At 37.5% G+C, this 23,340-nt stretch overlaps 1 protein-coding gene across 3 annotated transcripts in view; it reads right to left on the minus strand.

Moving 5' to 3' along the window:
- The window catches only part of LOC124595676 (myosin heavy chain, non-muscle), a 280,898-nt gene that overhangs the window by 57,883 nt on the left and 199,675 nt on the right, over nt 1-23,340 (minus strand). For all 3 annotated transcript variants that reach the window (XM_047134535.1, XM_047134534.1, XM_047134536.1), the window contains 7 exons: nt 20,339-20,431; nt 20,086-20,248; nt 19,702-19,848; nt 17,046-17,260; nt 16,622-16,774; nt 15,109-15,279; nt 4,452-4,731 (listed from right to left, as the gene is read on the minus strand). In XM_047134535.1, the coding sequence (XP_046990491.1) occupies nt 4,452-4,731; nt 15,109-15,279; nt 16,622-16,774; nt 17,046-17,260; nt 19,702-19,848; nt 20,086-20,248; nt 20,339-20,431 (1,222 nt within the window). The remainder of the gene's footprint in view (nt 1-4,451; nt 4,732-15,108; nt 15,280-16,621; nt 16,775-17,045; nt 17,261-19,701; nt 19,849-20,085; nt 20,249-20,338; nt 20,432-23,340) is intronic.

Raw genomic sequence — 23,340 nt, forward strand, 5'->3', positions numbered from 1 at the left:
AGTGTAACAATTTGTTATGAAGTATCCTCCATCCATTCCCAGAAAGCAACAATAAATTTAAACACCTATTCCAATAGTAGCAAAACAGCAAAGATTACAGACAGTAAGATAAGAACATATTTAGTTTTATAGTAAATTACTCTATAACAATACTAGTGATATAATATAGTTATGTGATATAAAACTGACATGCTCACCACCTTGGTGACATCCATAATTGTCATCAAATAAGGATTATATGTGTACAAAAATGTATCAGACACCCTGTACAAGAGCTGACAAGGACTGTGAAAGAAATCATCTCATGTTCAATGGAGACAACACGGGATTCATCTCTATGAAATTAGATACTACAAAATCTTTAATCTGTATTTTTGGATGGGGATTTGATGCCTAGTCCTACTAAATTAGAGTTCAACACACTGAACACGGCGCCACCTTACTTTACGGGCCTCCCACAGTGCTAAGACAATGCACAAGAATATTTGTCTCTCTCTGATGTTTCTTCATGTTGAGGAACCAGATTTATCAGATTCCTATTCTTTCTTTAACTGATGTGTACAATATATGGTATCTCAAAAGAAAATTTATACTTTATGTGCCAAAATAAAATAGAGGTTGATGTCTATTGATAATATACTCTTATTATGATAATATACTCTTATTATGGAAATATACAGTTTAGGACTTTATTTCTTAAAAATAATATCATTTAAACGCAATCCAGCATGCCTTCGGCACTCATTTAAATGATTAAAAAAATTTTGCACGACAGCTCGGCATATAGACAAAAAGACGGTTGCCACTTCACTACGGATATTTTCTTTGAATTTCTCCAGATAAATCGGATTATTGACATACGCTTTACATTTGAGATATCCCCATACAAAAAAATTCATGGGGCTCAAATCTAACTCTGTGGGGGCCAATTAATGTCACCCCTCCTGGAGATCAACTTGTCAGGGAAAATGTCATGAACTTACAGTATAGATGCATTGGATGCATGTTCTGCGGCTCTGTCTTGCTGATGCAATATTCTTTGGTTATAACCAGGAAAGTTTTGAAATGCAGGCACCAAAAAGTCATAACATCATCACATAACGTTCCGAATTCACTGTAACTGAACAACTGCTCTCGTCCTTGTGGAAGTACGGGCCAATTATTCCTCAAGCCAATATCGCAGCCCATACAGTAAATTTTGGCAAAAGAAGAGGTTTCTTATGCTTTAGTTCAGGATTCATTGCACTCCAGCACTGGTAACTCTGCTTACCATCATGGCCATTCAGCCAAAAATGAGTCTGATAGAAAAGGAGATGATAAATGAAGGGCCCTCAGTCAATATCATTAATGAACTGCAACCTATGTCTGCCATCTTGGGACTTAAATTCTTGCACCAATTGGATTTAGTACGGTGCAGTTTAAGGTCTTTTTGTAGCAGTTGCAGGAAGTGTTGGGGAGTGAGTACCAGGTCATCAGCATCGTGAAGCTTAGTGCAAGGCTGGCTCAGGTAACTGACACCATAGAGGAGTTAAGTAGGAATTTTATGAATGAGGATCAGGTGGTGATACTGGTTGGAGCAGGGAATAGTCTTGATAGAGACAGGGAATATGATGTAGATTTGACCTGGTAAAGACAGCTGCTCAAACTGGTGGCACTAATGTGCATTTCGTGCAACTATTTCTGCGTCATGATCGGCCTCCTCTTTAAAAATGTTATTAAGAAGGCAAAGAGTATGTGGTGTGCAACAGAAGAGCTAATTCACAGGATAAAATTAAAAGTATATGGTCAATTGTGAAGAAGTGTCTGGTCAGCAGCACAGGGTCAACAATGTAAAGTCAGTCAGTAGTGAAAATATTTCTGTTACTGATAAATCAGATATATGTACAGTATTTCACAACCATTTTATGAGCATTACTGGTGAATTAAATAAAAAATTTTGTTTCTATAGGAAATCACGTAACTCTCTTGGAAAATGGCTTCCGAGACGGTCTGAAATACTCCTCTGTGATACTGAAAAGGGGGAGATTGAGCGAATAATTAAATCACTGCAGACTAAGGACTCTCGTGGATATGATGGAGTGCCTAGCAGCCCCATTCTTGTAATTTCTCCTTTGGGAATGGTCAGTTTCCTGAACAATTTAAGTATTCAGTAGTAAAGATGCTTTATAACAAGGGAGAAAAGGATAAAGTAGAAAACTGTAGGCCTATTTCTACACCATCAGCGTTTGCTAAAGTTATTGAAGAGGCTGTATATGTAAGGATAATTTATCATTTTATATCACATAATTTGGTATCAAACAATTAAAAATTCAGGATGGAATGTAACAATATTATGAGAAGGAAGTTGCTACTCACCACATAGCAAAGCGCAGAGACTCTGCCATCTCTGCTATATGGTGAATATGCTGTCAGATGTACAGTTCGGCTTTAGAAGTCGTTTAACGATTGAAAATGCTATATTCTCTTTTCTCTGCGAGGTACTGGATGGGTTAAACAAAAGGTTTTGAAGGCTACACACATTTTTTGATTTAACTAAGGTGTTTCATTGTGTTGATCTCAAAATATTGCTCCAGAAGTTGGACCATTACGAACTGTGGGGAATAGCTCACAATTGGGTCACCTCTTACTTGAACAACAGACAACAAAAGATCATTATTCACAGTGTGAGAACAGCTGTGATGTGGGGTCTGAATGGGGTGCGGTCAAAGAGGGGGGTGTGGGGGGGGGGGGGGTGTACCCCAGAAGGGATCAGTGTTTGGGCCACTCATGTTCCTTATTTACATAAATGATATGCCTTCTAGTATCACAGGTAACTCCAAAATATTTCTGTTTGCTGATGACACTAGCTTGGTCATTTCTTGTTAACAATATCAGCTTATTCCCAAGAATAAGCAGCTTTCACTCAGTTAATACTCAGCAGAAATCTAACCTGCATTTGGATCAGACTTCCTTAACTCTTGTGCAGAAATATGTGCAGTATACTGCCGCATCCATTTTCAATAAGCTACCATGAGAAGACCAGAATTCAAAAATCTTAGCAGTAATCCACATGCTTTGAAATCTGAACTGAAGAGTCTCCTCATGGGTCAATCCTTTTATTCTGTTGAGGAGTTCCTTGAAAAATTACACTGATTCTTATGTGATATAATTGACTGCATTTACTGAAACTTATAGCTTGACTTTTTTTTGGGTTCATAAACATTTATTTTTATCTGTTATTGCTTTTATGCTGTAATTTCATGTACTGATACATTCCATGACCTTTGAGATTTGCTCCTCAATTTCGTCCTACAGAACTTTAAGTGTAAATAAATAAATTTGCTGCAGTGACAATCTATGCACATTTGAAGGACACGCATGCTTATAAATGGAGAGGTTAGGACTGTCACAAACAACCAATTTATACTCTCCAAGGATTCGCCCATTCTTTATTACCTGGGTCACCCAGATTTCAGTTTGGGCAGTATTGAGCTGGCCTCCTCAAATGTTTTGATTCATTTCCAGATACGGGGAACACATGGGGCATCATTCACATTATGCAATCTACAATCACTGCAAAATTCCCCTCATGCTACAGTTTCCAAATCACAGTTTTTTATAATTCTGGCACACAGAATGTGCAGTCGCTCCTGAGAAGTGCTCTATATCAACTGAACTCTTAAAAGCCATGCAAGTGATAAACATTTCCTCCCCTCCGTTCTTCTCTGATTTGTTGTGCATGCACAGAGGTCTTCAAATATATAAACTTTCTTTTGACACACAATGTATAAAGAGAAAATATTGTAACTTTTTTGTATTCATTTCTTTACGTTAAGATCTTTAAACAACTGTTGAAATTCTAAAAAAAAGGTATGCTAGAAAAGAAATTCTTACCCATGGAAAAAGATGGTCTTAACTGAACCTCAGTTTGTGGGTATCAATTAAAATTTCACACAACCATTTGCACTGATCAAAGAAGGATGGTGAAACAAAGGGTGGTGTTCAATTTAGTTATTTCTTGACGGCAATGAAGTGATAAAGAATCAATAATAAAAATACTTTTTCAACAGCAATTACTAAGTTCAGAAACTAACTTTCAATACATCTACAAGACATGTCAATGCCTAGAGAACACACAACTTAATGAAGAATCTTTAGGCTCTTATATTACTGACATGACAAAGATAATATAGACATATTTCAAGTTGAAGTATTTTAAATTTCAAACTTTTAAGTATTTTGAGTCATTTTGGTTTATGTTGTCTCAGTTTTAACAACATGATGTAAGTTATGTTCATCATACTCAGTGTATCAAATAGGTTCAAAAATTTCATCATACTCAGTGTATCAAATATGTACAAAAATTTCACCAAAGGTTTCTGTCTTCAGCACATTTCTATTAAAAAAAAACTGGAGTAAGTTTGTTATTACCACCATCTAACCAAAACTTGTATGAAATAAATTATACGTACCATCTTTCCATATTTGCACAACAAAGGAGTCCTGGGAAGCTTGGAGCAAAGATACTACATTTTCATTAAGTGGATCCATGTTCTTCATCAGCCACTTGTGTGCCGAATAGTCTACACGACCTGCATAATGTATCACAGCAAAATCAGCTGAACCACGGAAGTCTGTCTTCATGAATTTTGGATGTACACTGTGAGCACTAATAAGTTTCTCTACAAATGATTTATCCGTAGCTTTGGGAAACCAACATTCTTCATCTAGAAGCGCCATTATACCCATCGGCTGTCAACAAAACAAACAAATTGTTTACACCATGAAGTGGGACATATGAATAGCTAAAGTTGTTCTGCTTAATGATTAAAAGAAATGTAATGTTAAGATAACTGTCCATGGTCATACACAAATGACATTGTAATGATCAGGCATGCCAGCATAAATGCACATTATGATCTCAGTTACTAACATTATTGGGGACGCTTTGTGATGAATATACATGCTATCTTTTTGAAAGTGAAAGATGAGACAATCCCCTAGTGGCGTGTGTCTACAGATAAGTGAAAGCTTATTATAAGTGAGATTCACTCATTTTTTGCTGAGCTGTGCACAAGGCTGTAATGCACTGAAGCTACAGGAAGGTAATAAGCCACGTCAGAACAAGGTGGCAGCTTTCTCAATAAGCGACATTTAAATGGAAACTATTTCATAAAATTTCATCACAACACAAATTTTTTTGCAAAATGAAATAGATAATAGACTTTGTTAATAACAAATGTTTGTTTATTCATTATTTGTCCATGAACATTCTTGACAGTTCTCAGCTCTGAGTATTACTTTTCTCTGCAAGGAAAATATGCTCAGTATAATATGTATTTATAATAAATGCATTTATCAGTAATATTTTATCACTTTGCATTACAAGGATATTTAATTTCAATTGATACAAAGTATATTGATAATAACTAAATATGTTAATAGTAGTCACTCACATACATTATATGTGTGTGTGGAGGAGGGAGGAAGAGTGGCCTGAGATAATCTTGAAGAGTGGGATTTTGCTGTCTCGTACTGCAAGGCTCTTTACTGTATTGCATGTCTGTAAACTGAACTGTATTGCATTTATTGTATTGTCTGTTGCTGATAAAAGACTGTTTTACATAAAGGGAGCATACCATCATGATTTACACTTCACAAAAAATTTGTTAAACTATTTAGGTTATTCCTTAGTGTACTGGAGAACAACTCTTCTATTTGATAAGGAATGACATATCAGAGTACATCCATTCCATTCAGGATTTTCTACTGATAAACATGTTTTTCACTTCTCCACAAGCCTAATGTGAGGCATAGCACCCACAACACAACATCAAGGAAGTGACAAAATTAAATGTACACAGTCAACTATTTGCATGTCCCAGTAGTGTTGGTATCACTTGCATCAATGCAGATGGTTTCTTACATTGGTCTCTGACCAAACCAAACTCATAAATGCAACAGCTCAGTTTTAAAATATTTGACATATTAGCACAAAATTGGTTCAATTTTTTAACTGTAAATCAATAATTTAAAGTAGTAAGTTTTCATACAGAAACTGATGGAATCTGAGGAAAAAAACAACAATAGAGTACTGTGAAATGGTATGGTACTGGGTTACCCCACCTTTAAAATGTACGTGAGCCGTTGAATAAATAAATGACAATTTAAACCACATTAGAGTGCTGCAGTCTCTCACTTCACCACATATGAGATGATGGGCAATCTTTACATTATAGAAATGAATATGCAAGAACACTGCCAATCAATATGACAATGGCTAAAATTCTACAAAGTAATATGGGAGAATACAATGAAGTGGCAGAGTCAGAGTCCAGTACAGCAGCAATGATGTGGATGAAATGCAATATTTTGCTTAGGAACAACTTCAAGAATTACAGGGAACTGATCTTGTCAGTATTCCAGATCTGTCACAAGAATTTGTTGGTTATGAAGCCCTCCACTGTATTATATCTTACACAAAACACATGTTCAAAATGTTCAGCTAATTTCCCACGGAAGGTGAGAAGTTTGGCTATGAATCAGTGACAGTCACTTCTAGAGGAGAATTACTGCCTTGTAGTCAAAAAATTAAATTTACTGCCTCTACTTGGCTTAATACGCGAGAATTATTTACGGAGTTTCATTGATAATAAACTCACAGTATGTTGCCGTGAGTCAGGTCTGTAAACATTCCAATTTTTCTGTAATAGCCAATGAGAGTGTATGAGGAAGGTCAAATACATGCACCACATCTCTTTCAGTCAAGTCACGTTACATTACTCAAGCACCATGCCTGATCAATAACTGGGTGCTCATGATCATGTCATATTCTTGTGGGAGACAGGAAATGACAGCATCTCCATCTGAGGTATAGTATGGGATTCCTAAGTGCACTGGACAACAATGGACAAAATGTTATCAAAATACTGGAGAAGTCAGTAGGGATGTGGGAACTGGACTTGGGCGTGTAACAACACTGTCCAGGACAATGAAATTTTCTAAAGTAAATCAAAATCCTTTTTTAAATACGGTACATTTGAAACATACTACTGCATTTTTCGGATCACTGGATTAAGGTTCATCATTGGCTTTGGGAGGTCAGACTACTTAGCAAATGTGCAGCCATTAAGGAGCAATTCCGTGAAGTCATCAAGTCTACTTATCAGCATTTGCCAAGGGCATTGTCAACTGTGGCTGGAGGAGCATGATCTTTTCTGATGAATCGGTATTGTCCCCAGCAAGTAATTGTCCAGTATAAGTACACACACTGTTAGTGGACTGTTTTGACCTCAAATACATCTAATTCATGTTGCAGTGACTGGTGACCGTGTGTGTGTGTGTGTGTGTGTGTGTGTGTGTGTGTGTGTGTGTGTTATCCAGCGGAAGGAACACATTTCCAGCACAATTAGTCTCCTACACACATCAGTCACGGTGTGGAAGCAGTTTGCGGAAGAAAATGAGGTTTCTCAGTTAGCGACTTCCTGCACCAGACCTAAACATTATTGAAATTATATGGGCAGAGATGAAACAGACCATGTGAGAAAACTGGCCTGACCCTGCACCATGAACCCATAATGATCTTTGGAACCCATAGCTGCATGGAAGGAGGTGACAGAAACAGAGATTTATCAAGCACTTCATAGACTCACTCCCTCACAGATTGCTGCACGTCACCGAAAGCTTTTGGATGGAGTATTAACTGGTGAGAAAGCCAAATGTTGTGTCCTTATCATGGCCAAAAATATTTAATATGAAATATAAAATGCTCATTTTATTAATTTCATGATTTATACTGATTAAACAAATTTGTACAGTAGAAGAAAATATACTAAGCCAGATACAAACCAAACATTGTCACCATTTCCTTCTACAACTCCAACTAAATATGCCATTAAGCTACAAATGCATTATGCTGCAGCTGCTGATGCTTAAGTACTTCTTACCTCTCTTGGTTCCACATCACAAAATGAAGTGCCTTTACTAGATCTGCAATGATATGAATGACACAGTGCAGTTTTTTTGCACATTTATAGAAGGTCTGCTCTTATGTCATGAGTAAAAAAAGGTATTAATCCTTCTATTACACTCACAATTAAAAGTATTCTTTACTTTTATGAGTAAATCTGTACACCCCATAATGTGACTAGTTCCCATGTAACATGACAGGTAATTCAAATTTGAGCCATGGTCATTTTTTGTGCTGTCAAATGTACAAATAGGATTTTACACACAGGCAAGAATGTGATAGTGCTTTACAATCATAGAGTAGGAGCAGAAAATATGGACTGAAATATTAAAAACTAGGCCTGAAGCCAACAACTGATTATCAAATTTTTACTGTTAATGAATTACAAATGGATCACTTACAAATTCTCCACAATTTCTTTATTGTTACAAATAATATGTCAACTGCATTCTTATAGTTCCATACTGACTCTGTGATGTCCATTTTCTATTCATTTGCTTCCATGGGAATGTGTTCAAGAGAAACATGATGTTCTCAGCACATCCAGCAAATGTACAATCCCAATGTTCCTGCATTCCCACTAAGACGTCAATACCTAGGTTTTGTCTTAATTTTTCATTTAAATACACTCTTATCTTCTGATGAGATTTATTATCATCACTTAAAAATTTACGTGAAGGGTATCAACATCTTCATTAGAATATGAGCACACTAGTATGCAAATATGGATGACTATTATGGATTTTTTGGTTTATATTTAAAATTAGTCTTTCTATTCTATTCTATTCCCTTCAATATCTGTATCATTGTTTTCAGCTTTATTTTAGTTAAAGCCTACAACTGAATTTTGCCTGCCGCGGTGGCCGTGCAGTTCTAGGCGCTGCAGTCCGGAACCACGGGACAGCTACGGTCGCAGGTTCGAATCCTGCCTCGGGCATGGATGTGTGTGATGTCCTTAGGTTAGTTAGATTTAAGTAGTTCTAAGTTCTAGGGGACTGATGACCTAAGATGTTAAGTCCCATAGTGCTCAGAGCCATCTGAACCATTTGAACAACTGAATTCTGTAACTCTGAAGTGAAGTACATTACCCAATTTTAATTCTATTTGGTCTTTATTTTTCACCGCACATCCGATAGATCTAGTGATTTCTGATGATAGGGTTTCTAATGGCCACACTATTTTTAACCTGCCAATTTTCACACAGCAAGGTGTGGATGCAGAAGCAACTGGGTGCACCAAATGCCATTATTTACATTCCCTCATTCTGCCTGGGGCAAAATATCCACATGCCAAGAACTCTTTAAGCGGCACTCTGATCTCTACGAAAACTGTATCTCTGATACAACAGCTTGCCTGCTAGTGTCCAAAGCATTATGTTCACAGCACTCTAGCCTGGGTCACAGAGCTGCTATTAGTTTGACACAGGAATTTCATTTGCCTTTCTAAAGTGTTTCACAGTAATGTCTGCAACGAAATTCTGTAACTGACCAATGATCGTCCACATTATAATACAGCTTCCACTTCTGCCTACATTATATTCTAATATCAATATTTATTGCAACTGGTTGCTTATTCATGCATCATTTCTGCTTGCAATTTTTGAAATGGGAGAGAACTAACACAAAATTAGTGAAGGTTTATTTTAAATTTTAACAAATATGTCCTTCGAAATGTGCTTTCATTAGCCTCATTGTACAACGATAACACAAGAGGGTGTAAATAAGAATGTCTGCTGTATACTACTGAACTGCTATAGGAGAGGACAAGAGATCTGATGTGGAGATACAAGACATGAAGATAGAGCATAATTTCATTCGTGAAATCTTCTCGGGTGATCAGCCGAGTAAAGGCGTCGTCTTCTCGCAACGTTTCGAAGGGTTTCGTACCCATCATCTTCAAGCGAAGATCTTCGCTTGAAGATGATGGGTACGAAACCCTTCGAAACGTTGCGAGAAGACGACGCCTTTACTCGGCTGATCACCCGAGAAGATTTCACGAATGGAATACGCCGAGAAAGTCTCAAATCACATAATTTCATTATCAGCCCTAGAAGACATGATAAATTCTGAAATACAAAGAGTAATAAATAGCACCATTTGACCTATGGACATTTCCAATAAATTCTGGTTATTGGTAAGAGAAGGCAACCTATTTTCACCCTTCTTGTTCGTTATCGCATCTGTTCCAGAGAGAACCGTTTATGACATTTATCACCACTCACATGTATTTCATTTCTGTCCTTGCAGCTGACTACTTACGTCATAAATACATCATTGATTTATGTTAGTGAAACATGATGGTTATTGTTAAGAAATATGCTAAAAATTATGCTGATCAGATTAATTTATAGTAGGAAACTGTATAAGTACATGATGAAAGGCCCCCGGGTTCCATAAAATTAAGATTTATTAAAAAACAAAAATTGGAACACCAAGTAACCAGAGAGTTGGCAAAGACATTAATTACAATTGCAAGACAAGGCACAGACAAATGAATGAAAAAACAGTCAACTATTGTAATTTTTTTTCCCCCTTCACTCTTACAGACTCACGTATGTAGAAGTACGATGAGGATGTGCGATTTTAGAGATGAAGTATTGCAATCTTGATGTATCCTATGTGTGAGTAAATAATGTATTGATAAAAAACCGTATCAAGCATTTTATTTACTGAAGGAAGTGAAGAGGAAAATTATAGGAAGAGGATTTTCGTGATTACGACATGCACCGGTGTTACCAGAGGCCTCCGCCACCTGCACCTTCAGCAAAAATGTAAGCGAAGTCCAATGCCCAAAAGAATTCCAATAAGAACCCAACATTTTAACAATGCAATCATATTCAATTATAATGTATTCAAAAATCTTTTTTTAAATATTATTACCAAACATACCTACCTAAGCACAAAATTTGTGTGATAAAATGGCTACGAACATTTTTAGATACAAAATGACTTATGTAAGTATATGTTGTTGTTGTTGTTGTTGTTGTTGTTGTTGTGGTCTTCAGTCCTGAGACTGGTTTGATGCAGCTCTCCATGCTACTCTATCCTGTGCAAGCTTCTTCATCTCCCAGTACCTACTGCAACCTACATCCTTCTGAATGTGCTTAGTGTATTCATCTCTTGGTCTCCCTCTACGATTCTTACCCTCCACACTGCCCTCCAATGCTAAATTTGTGATCCCTTGATGCCTCAAAACATGTCCTACCAACCGATCCCTTCTTCTAGTCAAGTTGTGCCACAAACTCCTCTTCTCCCCAATTCTATACAGTACCTCCTCATTAGCTATGTGATCTACCCACCTTATCTTCAGCATTCTTCTGTAGCACCACATTTCGAAAGCTTCTATTCTCTTCTTGTCTAAGCTATTTATCGTCCACGTTTCACTTCCATACATGGCTACACTCCATACAAATACTTCCAGAAACGACTTCCTGACACTTAAATCAATACTCGATGTTAACAAATTTCTCTTCTTCAGAAACGCTTTCCTTGCCATTGCCAGTCTACATTTTATATCCTCTCTACTTCGACCATCATCAGTTATTTTACTCCCTACATAGCAAAACTCCTTTATTACTTTAAGTGTCTCATTTCCTAATCTAATTCCCTCAGCATCACCCCACTTAATCTGACTACATTCCATTATCCTCGTTTTGCTTTTGTTGATGTCCATCTTACATCCTCCTTTCAAGACACTGTCCATTCCGTTCAACTGCTCTTCCAAGTCCTTTGCTGTCTGTGACAGAGTTACGCCATCGGCGAACCTCAAAGTTTTTATTTCTTCTCCATGGATTTTAATACCTACTCCGAATTTGTTTCCTTTACTGCTTGCTCAATATACAGATTGAATAACATCGGGGAGAAGCTACAACCCTGTCTTACTCCCTTCCCAACCACTGCTTCCCTTTCATGCCCCTCGACTCCTGTAACTGCCATCTGGTTTCTGTACAAATTGTAAATAGCCTATCGCTCCTTATATTTTACCCCTGCCACCTTCAGAATTTGAAAGAGAGTATTCCAGTCAACATTTTCAAAAGCTTTCTCTATGTCTACAAATGCTAGAAACGTAGGTTTGCCTTTCCTTAATCTTTCTTCTAAGATAAGTCGTAAGGTCAGTATTGCCTCACGTGCTCCAACATTTCTGAGGAATCCAAACTGATCTTCCCCGAGGTCGGCTTCTACCAGTTTTTCCATTCGTCTGTAAAGAATTCGCGTTAGTATTTTGCAGCTGTGGCTTATTAAACTGATTGTTCGGTAATTTTCACATCTGTCAACACCTGCTTTCTTTGGGATTGGAATTATTATATTCTTCTTGAAGTCTGAGGGTATTTCGCCTGTTTCATACATCTTGCTCACCAGATGGTAGAGTTTTGTCACGACTGGCTCTCCCAAGGCTGTCAATAGTTCTAATGGAATGTTGTCTACTCCGGGAGCCTTGTTTCGACTTAGGTCTTTCAGTGCTCTGTCAAACACTTCACGCAGTATAGTATCTCCCATTTCATCTTCATCTACATCCTCTTCCATTTCCATAATATTGTCCTCAAGTACATCGCCCTTGTATAGACCCTCTATATACTCCTTCCACCTTTCTGCTTTCCCTTCTTTGCTTAGAACTGAGTTTCCATCTGAGCTCTTGATGTTCATACAAGTGGTTCTCTTTTCTCCAAAGGTCTCTCTAATTTTCCTGTAGGCAGTATCTATCTTACCCCTAGTGATATATGGCTCTACATCCTTACATTTGTCCTCTAGCGATCCCTGCTTAGCCACTTTGCACTTCCTGTTGATCTCATTTTCGAGACGTTTGTATTCCTTTTTGCCTGCTTCATTAACTGCATTTTTATATTTTCTCCTTTCATCAATTAAATTCAATATTTCTTCTGTTACCCAAGGATTTCTACTAGCCGTCGTCTTTTTACCTACTTGATCCTCTGCTGCCTTCACCACTTCATCCCTCAAAGCTACCCATTCTTTTTCTTCTGTATTTCTTTCCCCCATTCCTGTCAATTGTTCCCTTATGCTCTCCCTGAAACTCTGTACAACCTCTGGTTCTTTCAGTTTATCCAGGTCCCATCTCCTTAAATTCCCCCCTTTTTGCAGTTTCTTCAGTTTTAATCTACAGGTCATAACCAATAGATTGTGGTCAGAGTCCACATCTGCCCCTGGAAATGTCTTACAATTTAAAACCTGGTTCCTAAATCTCTGTCTTGCCATTATATAATCTACCTCATACCTTTTAGTATCTCCAGGGTTCCTCCATGTATACAACCATCTATCATGATTCTTAAACCAAGTGTTAGCTATGATTAAGTTGTGCTCTGTGCAAAATTCTATCAGGTGGCTTCCTCTTTCATTTCTTAACCCCAATTCATATTCACCTGCTACGTTTCCTTCTCTCCCTTTTCCTACTACCGAATTCCAGTCGCCCATGAGTATTAAATTTTCATCTCCCTTCAGTATCTGAATAATTTATTTCATCATACATTTTTTCAATTTCTTCGTCATCTGCAGAGCTAGTTGGCATATAAACTTGTACTACTGTAGTAGGTGTGGGCTTCGTATCTATCTTGGCCACAATAATGCGTTCACTATGCTGTTTGTAGTAGCTTACCCGCATTCCTATTTTCCTATTCATTATTAAACCTACTCCTGCATTACCCTATTTGACTTTGTGTTTATAACCCTGTAGTCACCTGACCAGAAGTCTTGTTCCTACTGCCACCGAACTTCACGAATTCCCACTATATCTAACTCTAACCTATCCATTTCCCTTTTTAAATTTTCTAACCTACCTGCCCGATTAAGGGATCTGACATTCCACGCTCCGATCCGTAGAATGCCAGTTTTCTTTCTCCTGATAACGACATCCTCTTGGGTAGACCCCGCCCAGAGATCCGAATGGGGGACTGTTTTACCTCCGGAATATTTTACCCAAGAGGACGCCATCATCATTTAATCATAGAGTAAAGCTGCATGCCCTCGGGAAAAATTACGGCCGTAGTTTCCCCTTGCTTTCAGCTGTTCGCAGTACCAGCACAGCAAGGCCGTTTTGGTTATTGTTACAAGGCCAGATCAGTCAATCATCCAGACTGTTGCCCTTGCAACTACTGAAAAGGCTGCTGCCCCTCTTCAGGAACCACACGTTTGTCTGGCCTCTCAACAGATACCCTTCCATTGTGGTTGTACCTACGGTACGGCTATCTGTATCACTGAGGCACGCAAGCCTCCCCACCAATGGCAAGAGGTGGAGGGGGGATGTAAGTATATATCTATCAGAATTATTGTGAACCCCAAGTTTAGATTGCTGGACGAATGTCTTTATCACCCCTTCTTGCTCCCTGTCTTCTTCCACTATCAGTAGACATGATCAAGTACCACATGTTTGCCTGTATCTTCATACTTTGCTCCTTCTCCAGTCTTTGCTTTCTACCATCATTCTCAATTTCCAATGAGAAATAGTTGTTCTACCATTTCAAGTTTATGCATTGAATAATACACTCTTTACTCTTCTTTTAATTACTTGATTTACTTTTATTTTTCAAATATAGGCTATTTATGACTTTTTTAAATAATATTCTTCTAACATGAATTTTAATACAGAAATATATCTAAAAACACAGATGATGTGACTTACCGAACGAAAGTGCTGGCAGGTCGATAGACACACAAACAAACAAACACAAACACGCACACGATATTCAAGCTTTCGCAACAAACTGTTGCCTCATCAGGAAAGAGGGAAAGACGAAAGGATGTGGGTTTTAAGGGAGAGGGTAAGGAGTCATTCCAATCCCGGGAGCAGAAAGACTTACCTTAGGAGGAAAGAAGGGGTATACACTCGCACACACACACATATCCATCCGCACATACACCATTATATTAATACAGAAATAAGATGATGAGGTGTCTGCAGGGCTAATAAGAAAAACCAAAGTTATTTTGCACTTAAAAGATAGGCAATGCTACATTTAAAATCCACTTACACAAAACTCTTTTTACATGGTTTACTTCAGGCATTAATTTTCAGTTGATGATTGTTACTGAAAAATGAGTTCTTCCTATGACATAAAGGTGCTGTTTGCATTCTAATGAGTTTACTCAAAAGAAAATAACATAATTTCCATATTACACGTCACCAATAAAAGAAATGCCAGGAGTGCTTACCTTGTCAATAAGGTCAATAGTAGGCTGTAAATCTAGTCCAAAATCAATGAATTTCCACTCGATTCCTTCACGCTGATATTCCTCTTGCTCCAGAATAAACATAGTATGATTGAATAGCTGCTGAAGTTTCTCATTGGTGTAATTTATACACAACTGCTCAAAAGAGTTGAGCTGAAAACAGAAAAACACTGTTACTTTCAAATAAATTAATCTTTCCAAAGACTCCAATCTTAAAATTAAATCTTTCCAAAGCATTGATACTAGAATAATGGACTGGAGTTTTAATTTTATGACATTATATTGAGATGTCTAATAAAAGATCCCCGTCCTTCCTCTTCCTTGATGTTCAATAACCTTCGAGTGTTCATAAGTTTATTACTGTTATAAAAGTATCGTATACACCCAAAAATAAAGTGACCCTGATTAATAAAGCAACCCTGAATATACAGCAACCCCCTTCCCCCTTTTTTAGGCTCCTTGAGAAAATTTTGTTTTTAACATATTATGACTAGTCACAATTACAACCAGTCACAATTACAAACTGTTTCATTGATATGAAGTATCCGCTTTAACAGCCAACATTATACCAATTCTAAACCTATGCTATTTTTTGTTTGGCTACATTAATTTTTATCCTTTTTTTTTTGTAGCAGTGGGACCCAAGAATGCAGATATTTTTTTCCGAGTACATAGTAAATTTCGCATCTGTGTTGAGGTAAGCATGTGACAGCATTACACTCCCTGCTTCCGAAGATGTATTCCACCCACTGCTCTCCCTCTCTCTCAGTGTAAAACCAGCAGCTGACATACCCACTTTCATTCCCATCATGTCCCAGAGTACTGACAACATTGCTGCATGGAACCTGTCAGTATGCCATTGACCTTCCTCTACACTTTTACTGCCTCCTGCAGATATGTGGTCTACTGTTGAGTTTTTGTAGAATTTTAGAGTCAATTCAATTCAGACTACAAATGGATCCAGGCAAACTGTTGTTTAAACAGTGGTAGATGCTCATAGAATCCAAGGTGTGCAGTACACACTCCCATGACTGGGAGCATTACAAAAATTTGCTGTCCAATCATCTGTCACCTCCTCACATTTGTCCTAATTATCCGCCAAACTGGTGTCACTGTTTCCCCTCTAGTCCCGAATTCTTCAAAATAAATCTGCACATGACACAAATTGCCAAAGCTTCACTTGTAAACATAATATGACCCCTATATTAATCTATTACACAATATATAGATGTTGACCTTAGCAGCAATCTTTTAAGCTGTGAATGTAAGACAACCCTGTTTTTTCAAATGGCAGCTATGGGAAAAACCTTGTCTCATTATCGGTAAATGCTATATCTGCTACTTTTCATGTAGATTGATTTGTAGGTGTCCAAATTCCTACTATAATTCTACTGTAAAGAGAGCAAATCTATTTCATAATAACAACAAAATGACAGTTGATGTATCATTTAAACATAAATCCTGGATATATAATACACTCTTCAAGTGACTTTACCTCAAATATCTCAAAACCTGCCATATCAAGAATACCAATAAACGATGCTCCCTGTCTCTTTGTTCTGTCCAGTGATCGGTTTATTCTGTTAACCAGCCACCTGAACATTCTCTCGTAGCATGCCTTGGCAATTGCCTCAACAGCAAACTCCACCTATCAAGAAGAAATTTTTTCATGAAACATTAGAGCCATTAATCGCGCACACACACACACACACACACACACACACACACACACACACACACAGAAAACAAACCTAAAACCCTTCCAGAAAAGTTTCTAACTTCTATTTTTTCCTTTTAAAAACTCATAAGTATAATAACCACTCATTACAAAATTGAATTGGAAACTTTTCAGGCAAGGGCATGAGAAGGTGTTGGTAACTATCAAAGCCAATACACTATTCGTAATTAAATATTGTTACCTGTTCCTTGGTCTGTGCCTTTGTCACAAAGTCCCTGCCAACTTTAATGCGAGGCTTCAAGAAGGCCTTTGTCATATCTGTAACACTGAGACCCAACAAATGAGCCACTTTCTGTGCCACTGTATTATCTGGAAGAGTTGCCTGATCAGAGTTCCTTTCCTGCTTGAATCTCATATTGCCAAACATAAGAGTAGCCGAAACAATGCGGAAAATAGCTGAAAACCAAGAATTTACATTTATTTTAAGAGTTTCAAACAGAACTAACATTCACAGTACTTATCATTACTTATCAATGCTTTAACTCAGAAAAATTAGTAATTTTACAATAAATATCTTGTTCTCTGCTTAAAGATTAAATTCAGGTTCCATAGAAATAGTGAGCAAAGGATGTTTGTATGTACTGTGAACATTTCCACAGCCCTCATGATTGAAAACTAAATGAGAAGCCTGCAACACTCTACGAGTAACAAGGGAGCTGCGAAGCATACTGTACCAGTCTGACAGTCATAACCAACACCGCCTCTTTAGTATCCAAAAGTGACTCAGATTCCCTGCGCAGCCTGAATATTGATATGGAGGGAAGATCAGAGATACTCTGGCTTCACATCACCACCACAGCTTTTTACTGTGGAGGTTGCCATTGCAGCCACAGCCATGTCACATGGGCCCATCCACTGACACGAGTGCACGTAAATACTGCTGCCCCATACTTATCCAGCAGTTCTCTGAATCCTTTGATACGTGCTACAGATAGTAGAGCAATTACCCTAATCTGAATTTGCATTTTTTGATTCAGATTGCTTCCCGAACAGTCTGCGCATGCTTACGTTAACTTTCACTATGCTCTGGATTATGCTTCCAGCTAGCTGTTCAATTTGTGTACTGTACTACAGGAGCTGCTTGTTTGTTCCACAGGTATCACTGCTGGTGCAAGTGATCATAAACTGTGTTCCACCTATGCAGAGTAAGACAGGAAAGTCTCACACTTACATTCTATGTAATACTGAACATAAGAATCGGGTGGAGAACTGTGGCGTTCCCTTAATAGGTCAGGTGTGCACTACATGCAGGAAGCAGCTACTATTGTAGCAGAGTACCTGTGGGATGCACAGAGGGATTTTTGGATTAGAGGAGCCCCCTCTTGGGATCAGAGATGTATTCCCTGTCGAAATCCGAGATACATCAGTGTCGTTATTCTCAGAGAATGCTTGTCCCCACAAATCAAAAACAGAAAAGAGAGACTAGTGTACAGTCTCTTAATCAAGAATTTCATGCCAGTAATCTTCTCCTTTATGAGCATCAAATACTAATGACCAAATTTTCTTACATTACCAGAGCCCTGAATCAATGTTCATCTCACTAACACCTCGAATGACTTCAGCTTTGTAGTCAAGTTATAGGACCATTGCACACCAAATTTTGGGACATAATAAGTACATCACAATGTCAATATATTCTCAGATATTTTAAAAATTAAAAAAAAGAGGGGGAAATGGAAAGTGAAAGAGGAAGAGGGAGAAATCTCATTTCTTATATGCAAAGGCAACTTTATAGGAATTTCACTTTCATCAAGACCACTACACATCAGCGACATTGATATCAAACTTAGACCTGGGGCACAATATATGACACTCAAGCTGTAGTGGACATCTGCGTATGTTCACGTAACATTCCTCACACTTTTCTAATAATCCCAGAGGTATCAGCATACATACACATCTGTGAATGTCAACTACAACTCTATTCATATCTGTTACCACCACCTGTCTTCACAATGAAAGACAAAACATTGGAAGGACGAAGCATTTTTCCACTTCTGTGGTATTTAATTTGTTGGTACACAATTAGTTTCTGCCTTTTAGGCCACATTAATGAAGTAGAAAAATGTGTCATATGCAGAAAATTATTTGCTTATGGCCTAAAAGGTAGAAAATAGTCATGTGGTAATAAAGCAAATACAGAAGAAGTTCGAAAATGCCATTTCTCTTAATAGATTTCTTGCCATGGTACCACTATGAAGGAAATAAAATACTGGTATCAAATAGTGGGAGAAAAGTAGAGTCATCTGGCTGTAGATTAAGGATACACAGAACCAATTACCTGCGAATAGTTACAGTTGTCTTCTTGCTACATTTTCCTTGCTATATGATCACATTCAAGTTCCAAGGGTGGTCGAAACAAACCAGTTAATATAAATGTAAAACACAACTTACGGATTAGGGCTTAGGCTTGTTTCGAGTAACCTACCCTTTCCTACAAGGTTGTGTATGGAGTGATCTGTGATTGTGGGACATGAGATCAGCATTTTTCCAACCCTTCCAGCATTTACTGCCAGTAGAGGACTCTTCATGATTCACACAGCTCCTCATTTTGCCTTACAAGGATGAAGTGGATCCTGTACTGGAGTTCCTTTACCTCAAAAGAACTCTGAGGAAGTACATAAAAAATAAATAAATAAATAAAATTTGAAGTGGTACTGGAAATCGAACCCATGTCCTTCCGCACCGAAGGCAGCAACACTAACCATTCGGCAATAGAGGCAGTCTAAACCAGTTAATTTATGGTTTTATTTCACCATACACAAAAAGAGCACTTGTGGGAAGCATTTTGTGTTTTTATGTGGTAAGGTAGGGAAGAAAAAATGGCAGAAACCAACCTGAAAAATCTTCAGGTGTAAGCCCCATTATACTCATGGCCTTGCAAGTGGCTTGAAACTCTGCCACATCATCAACTCCAGGTACTGGTAAGTGTCCCCCACTTGAGAGAAATGTATACAATTTAGGATCTTCCAGGATGAATTCCTCTGTAACAAACATGTTTAAGTCACTTCTCAAGTTGCTTATCACTTACACTCTCAATAACAGAAAACAAATGTAATGATTAATCTAGTGTAACAGCTGCAATTCAACAAACATTTTCAGTGTATCTGCATATAATTGTGTGGTACTATTGATAACAAATCGTGGCTAACAATATATACCCCTCCAACATGTCACCGACAGTGTGTACAACCAAACATTTACAATAAAATGTAACTTACTTCTCTGTTCTGGGGAAGCACCCATTAACAGCTGATAAAATATGTGGAATGTTCTCTCATCCTTAGCTTGACGAATTGCTCTTGATTTCTCAAGTAAATAGGTTTCAATATTAGCTCCAGCAATGTAACCAGATGCATCGAAATTTATCCTGATGAATTTCCCCTATAAAATTTAATATACTGTGTCAAACACATCACTATTTTTGAAAGTTTATGTTCTAGTAACTGAAAATCTTGTAAACGAGGCACTTACAAATCTGGAAGAGTTGTCATTCTTTACAGTCTTTGCATTTCCAAATGCTTCAAGAATTGGATTCGCCTGGAGTAACTGCTGTTCTAGCTCTCCCTGGAAAATTAAATGTCTAATGTTGTTATATGAATAGATAGAAGAACATTATTAGTGAAAATGCTACTAAAGATCGTTACCTACCGCAAAATTTGAATTCAACTATGTTTGCATGAAATAAAGGATAATACAGAATTAATAACATTTTGACACTTCTTTTGGATTACTTTTTAATTTTAGTGCAAAATTTTTAAATGTGGAGAGTCCTGACTTAAGTAAACAACATGCATGTTTTTTCAGTGAATTAAAAGGAAACTGTTGGAAAAAATCAGATCACAGTGGGCAGAGATTTGTACAATTTTCCGATCATGCAATTTTTTTTTTTTTTTTTGAGTGACATTTTCTATTTACTCCTCCAGTTCCATCATGCTGAGAGGAAATAATTTGCTTTTACATGCTAAAACTACACAAACAGAAGTTCTATAAGAAAGCACATCTTACATTTCCCTAAAATGTTACAGTAAAAGTTTCCATAAGAGTTAGAATTTCTTCTGTTTTTGCATGCTGTATGCATTCATCAAACTGACCAATCATAGCTGAATCAAATTAATTTAATATGAAACAGACTGAAGATCTACAGAATCACAACCAAAGAAGTGAAACTTGTTTCATGCTTAGTGTCACGTCCTCTAGTATGAAATTGATTGTATTTAATTTAGTGCCCAACAGACAATACTGGCAGTTTACAAGAATTTTTGTCTTCTGTCTTAACAGCTTTCTTCTTTTACAGTTTCACATACCATGTCATTATACACTGCCATAGTTAATTCAAAGCAATGGCTTTAGATATCCCAACAGTTTCACATAACCAATATTTAATGATTTTTGTTCCTCAAATGTCTTTAAAATGTGCCAAAAATAAAGAATGTAAATAGTAAAATTGATGGTCTATCATTTTCTGTGATTGTTTTCTCCTTTAAAGAGCTTACTAAATATTTAACTTCTTCAGTTTTCTCCTGTTATCCAGAAGGAGGTATGCTGACTCTTATTACTTGATAACATTTACGTTTAACTTCATGAGCTCAACCCCTTCCTACTAAACTAACAAAATGATTTTCACAGCTATGACTTGAAAAATCCATTGATTTTTTACTTTAACTAAAAACAATGTAATACTCTAAAAGCAATTACACTGAACCATCATAAACAACTTTAATGTTTTCTTTTATCTCTACTCTAATTGAATTTTGTCTCAATTTTTTATCTAGTTTTCATATTACAATATTTTCTTGTGTCAAGTGCATTATAACTTTGGAGCACTGTAGGTGGTGTATAACTGGTACCAGAGAGTCCTGTGATCTTCCACAGCTGATGTAAATGATGTCAGTGAAATAGAGCACATCTGCAAAATGGTTGTACAGAGTAAGTGGAGTTAAGATGGGTCGACGTGGAGTAATGAAATAAAGATAAAAAGAATGTGTTTGGATGTTAGGCCATGAGTAAGTACATTGTGAAATGGCTTCCACATTTGTTTGTGTACCAATGCAGACTGTCCAATGTTTCGACAAGGAATAGCGTACCACTTGCAGCCACATGAAACGGTTTGCGAACAGTTGCCCGTTAACAGATCACAGCCAATAGGGACTAGAGATGTGTCACTCATTATTAATAACAATCTGGTTCTAACCCAAGAGAAACTGCAACTATTAGTGAATGCAAGTCCGTCTCCACCAGTTTCCAAGCTGACAATGCAGAGGACATTTGGAGTCACAAATTACCAGTACTCCCAGCAGCATAAAGCTGCACATCTTCAAAGGCCAAACAATGCAGGAAATGTCTGGAGGCATGTAGCGTGTTTGCCAAAGTTGCAAATTTGCCTCTTTTCAAACGATGTGAGGTGTCGGGAACACTGAAATCCCAGCCAAATGTGGCATCTAACCTGCAGTATTTGGAGGCAGATGGTGGTTCTGTATGTTTTATGAATGGTGTTCTTAGCATGACTTGGGCCTATTCATTCAGGTTACTGAGAACACGTGTTGCCCTTTCTTCTCTCCCTTCGTGATGAACATGCTGTGGGCACTCCCATCTTCCACAATGACAACAGCCACATTCACAGGATTGTATGCCTACATTCCGGGTTTGACAAACACTCAGCCACCCTGTCGCCCCTTAAATGGCCCACTAAATTCTCCAGTATTAATCACACAGAAAATGTCTGGGGCTATCTAGCAAAGCAAGTGAAACATAGCAGTCAACGTACTCGCAATTAGTAACTATATGGCATCTTAACAGTGAGTCATTTCAGCTGGATATGGAGTGCCTAACGAAACTAATAGACTCACTCTCACCAAATTGTGCCTACTACCAAAGAAAGAGGTTAACACATTATTAGTGTGATAACTCCTAGAAGTGTATAATTTTTTGCAACTTGTGCTTATATGACCATACCACCCTGACAGTTTATCTCAAACCGAATATACATGTTTTGTCAACTCAAACTGTGACAAAAAAGGTGTCTTTGTGGAAAGGTCTGAAAATTTGCTCACTTATATTTTATTGTGTGCTTACTAAGAATGTCAATTTTACCACCTTTAAATTTCCCTAGAAATTCAAAAACTGCAAAAAACAAAAACCCCATTTCCTTCCAATTTCTTGCTCATAGCTTCATGTTTTTTTTTCTTTTTTTTCCTCTTCGTAGATACTAGAATCAAGCACAATTTAATACTCTCATTTTCATTCTAACCATTTTCTTTGTTCGACATACTATTTTCAATCAATCAATAATGATACTGCCTGCACTCTTTTCTGCCACACCACCATCGTTTCTTGCTGTCCCTACCTCACTTTCACAAGGCCTCGTTAGCCTTGAGCTTCTGTGCAACGGTTTGCTTGTTTTGAAAGAAGTTTTGAAAAAATGGGGTTAGATGTGTGTTATTTGTGACAGTGCTTTGGAGAGTTGAAGTGCAATG

This window comes from Schistocerca americana, chromosome 2 (genome assembly GCF_021461395.2).
Source record: "Schistocerca americana isolate TAMUIC-IGC-003095 chromosome 2, iqSchAmer2.1, whole genome shotgun sequence".
Lineage (NCBI taxonomy): Eukaryota > Metazoa > Arthropoda > Insecta > Orthoptera > Acrididae > Schistocerca > Schistocerca americana.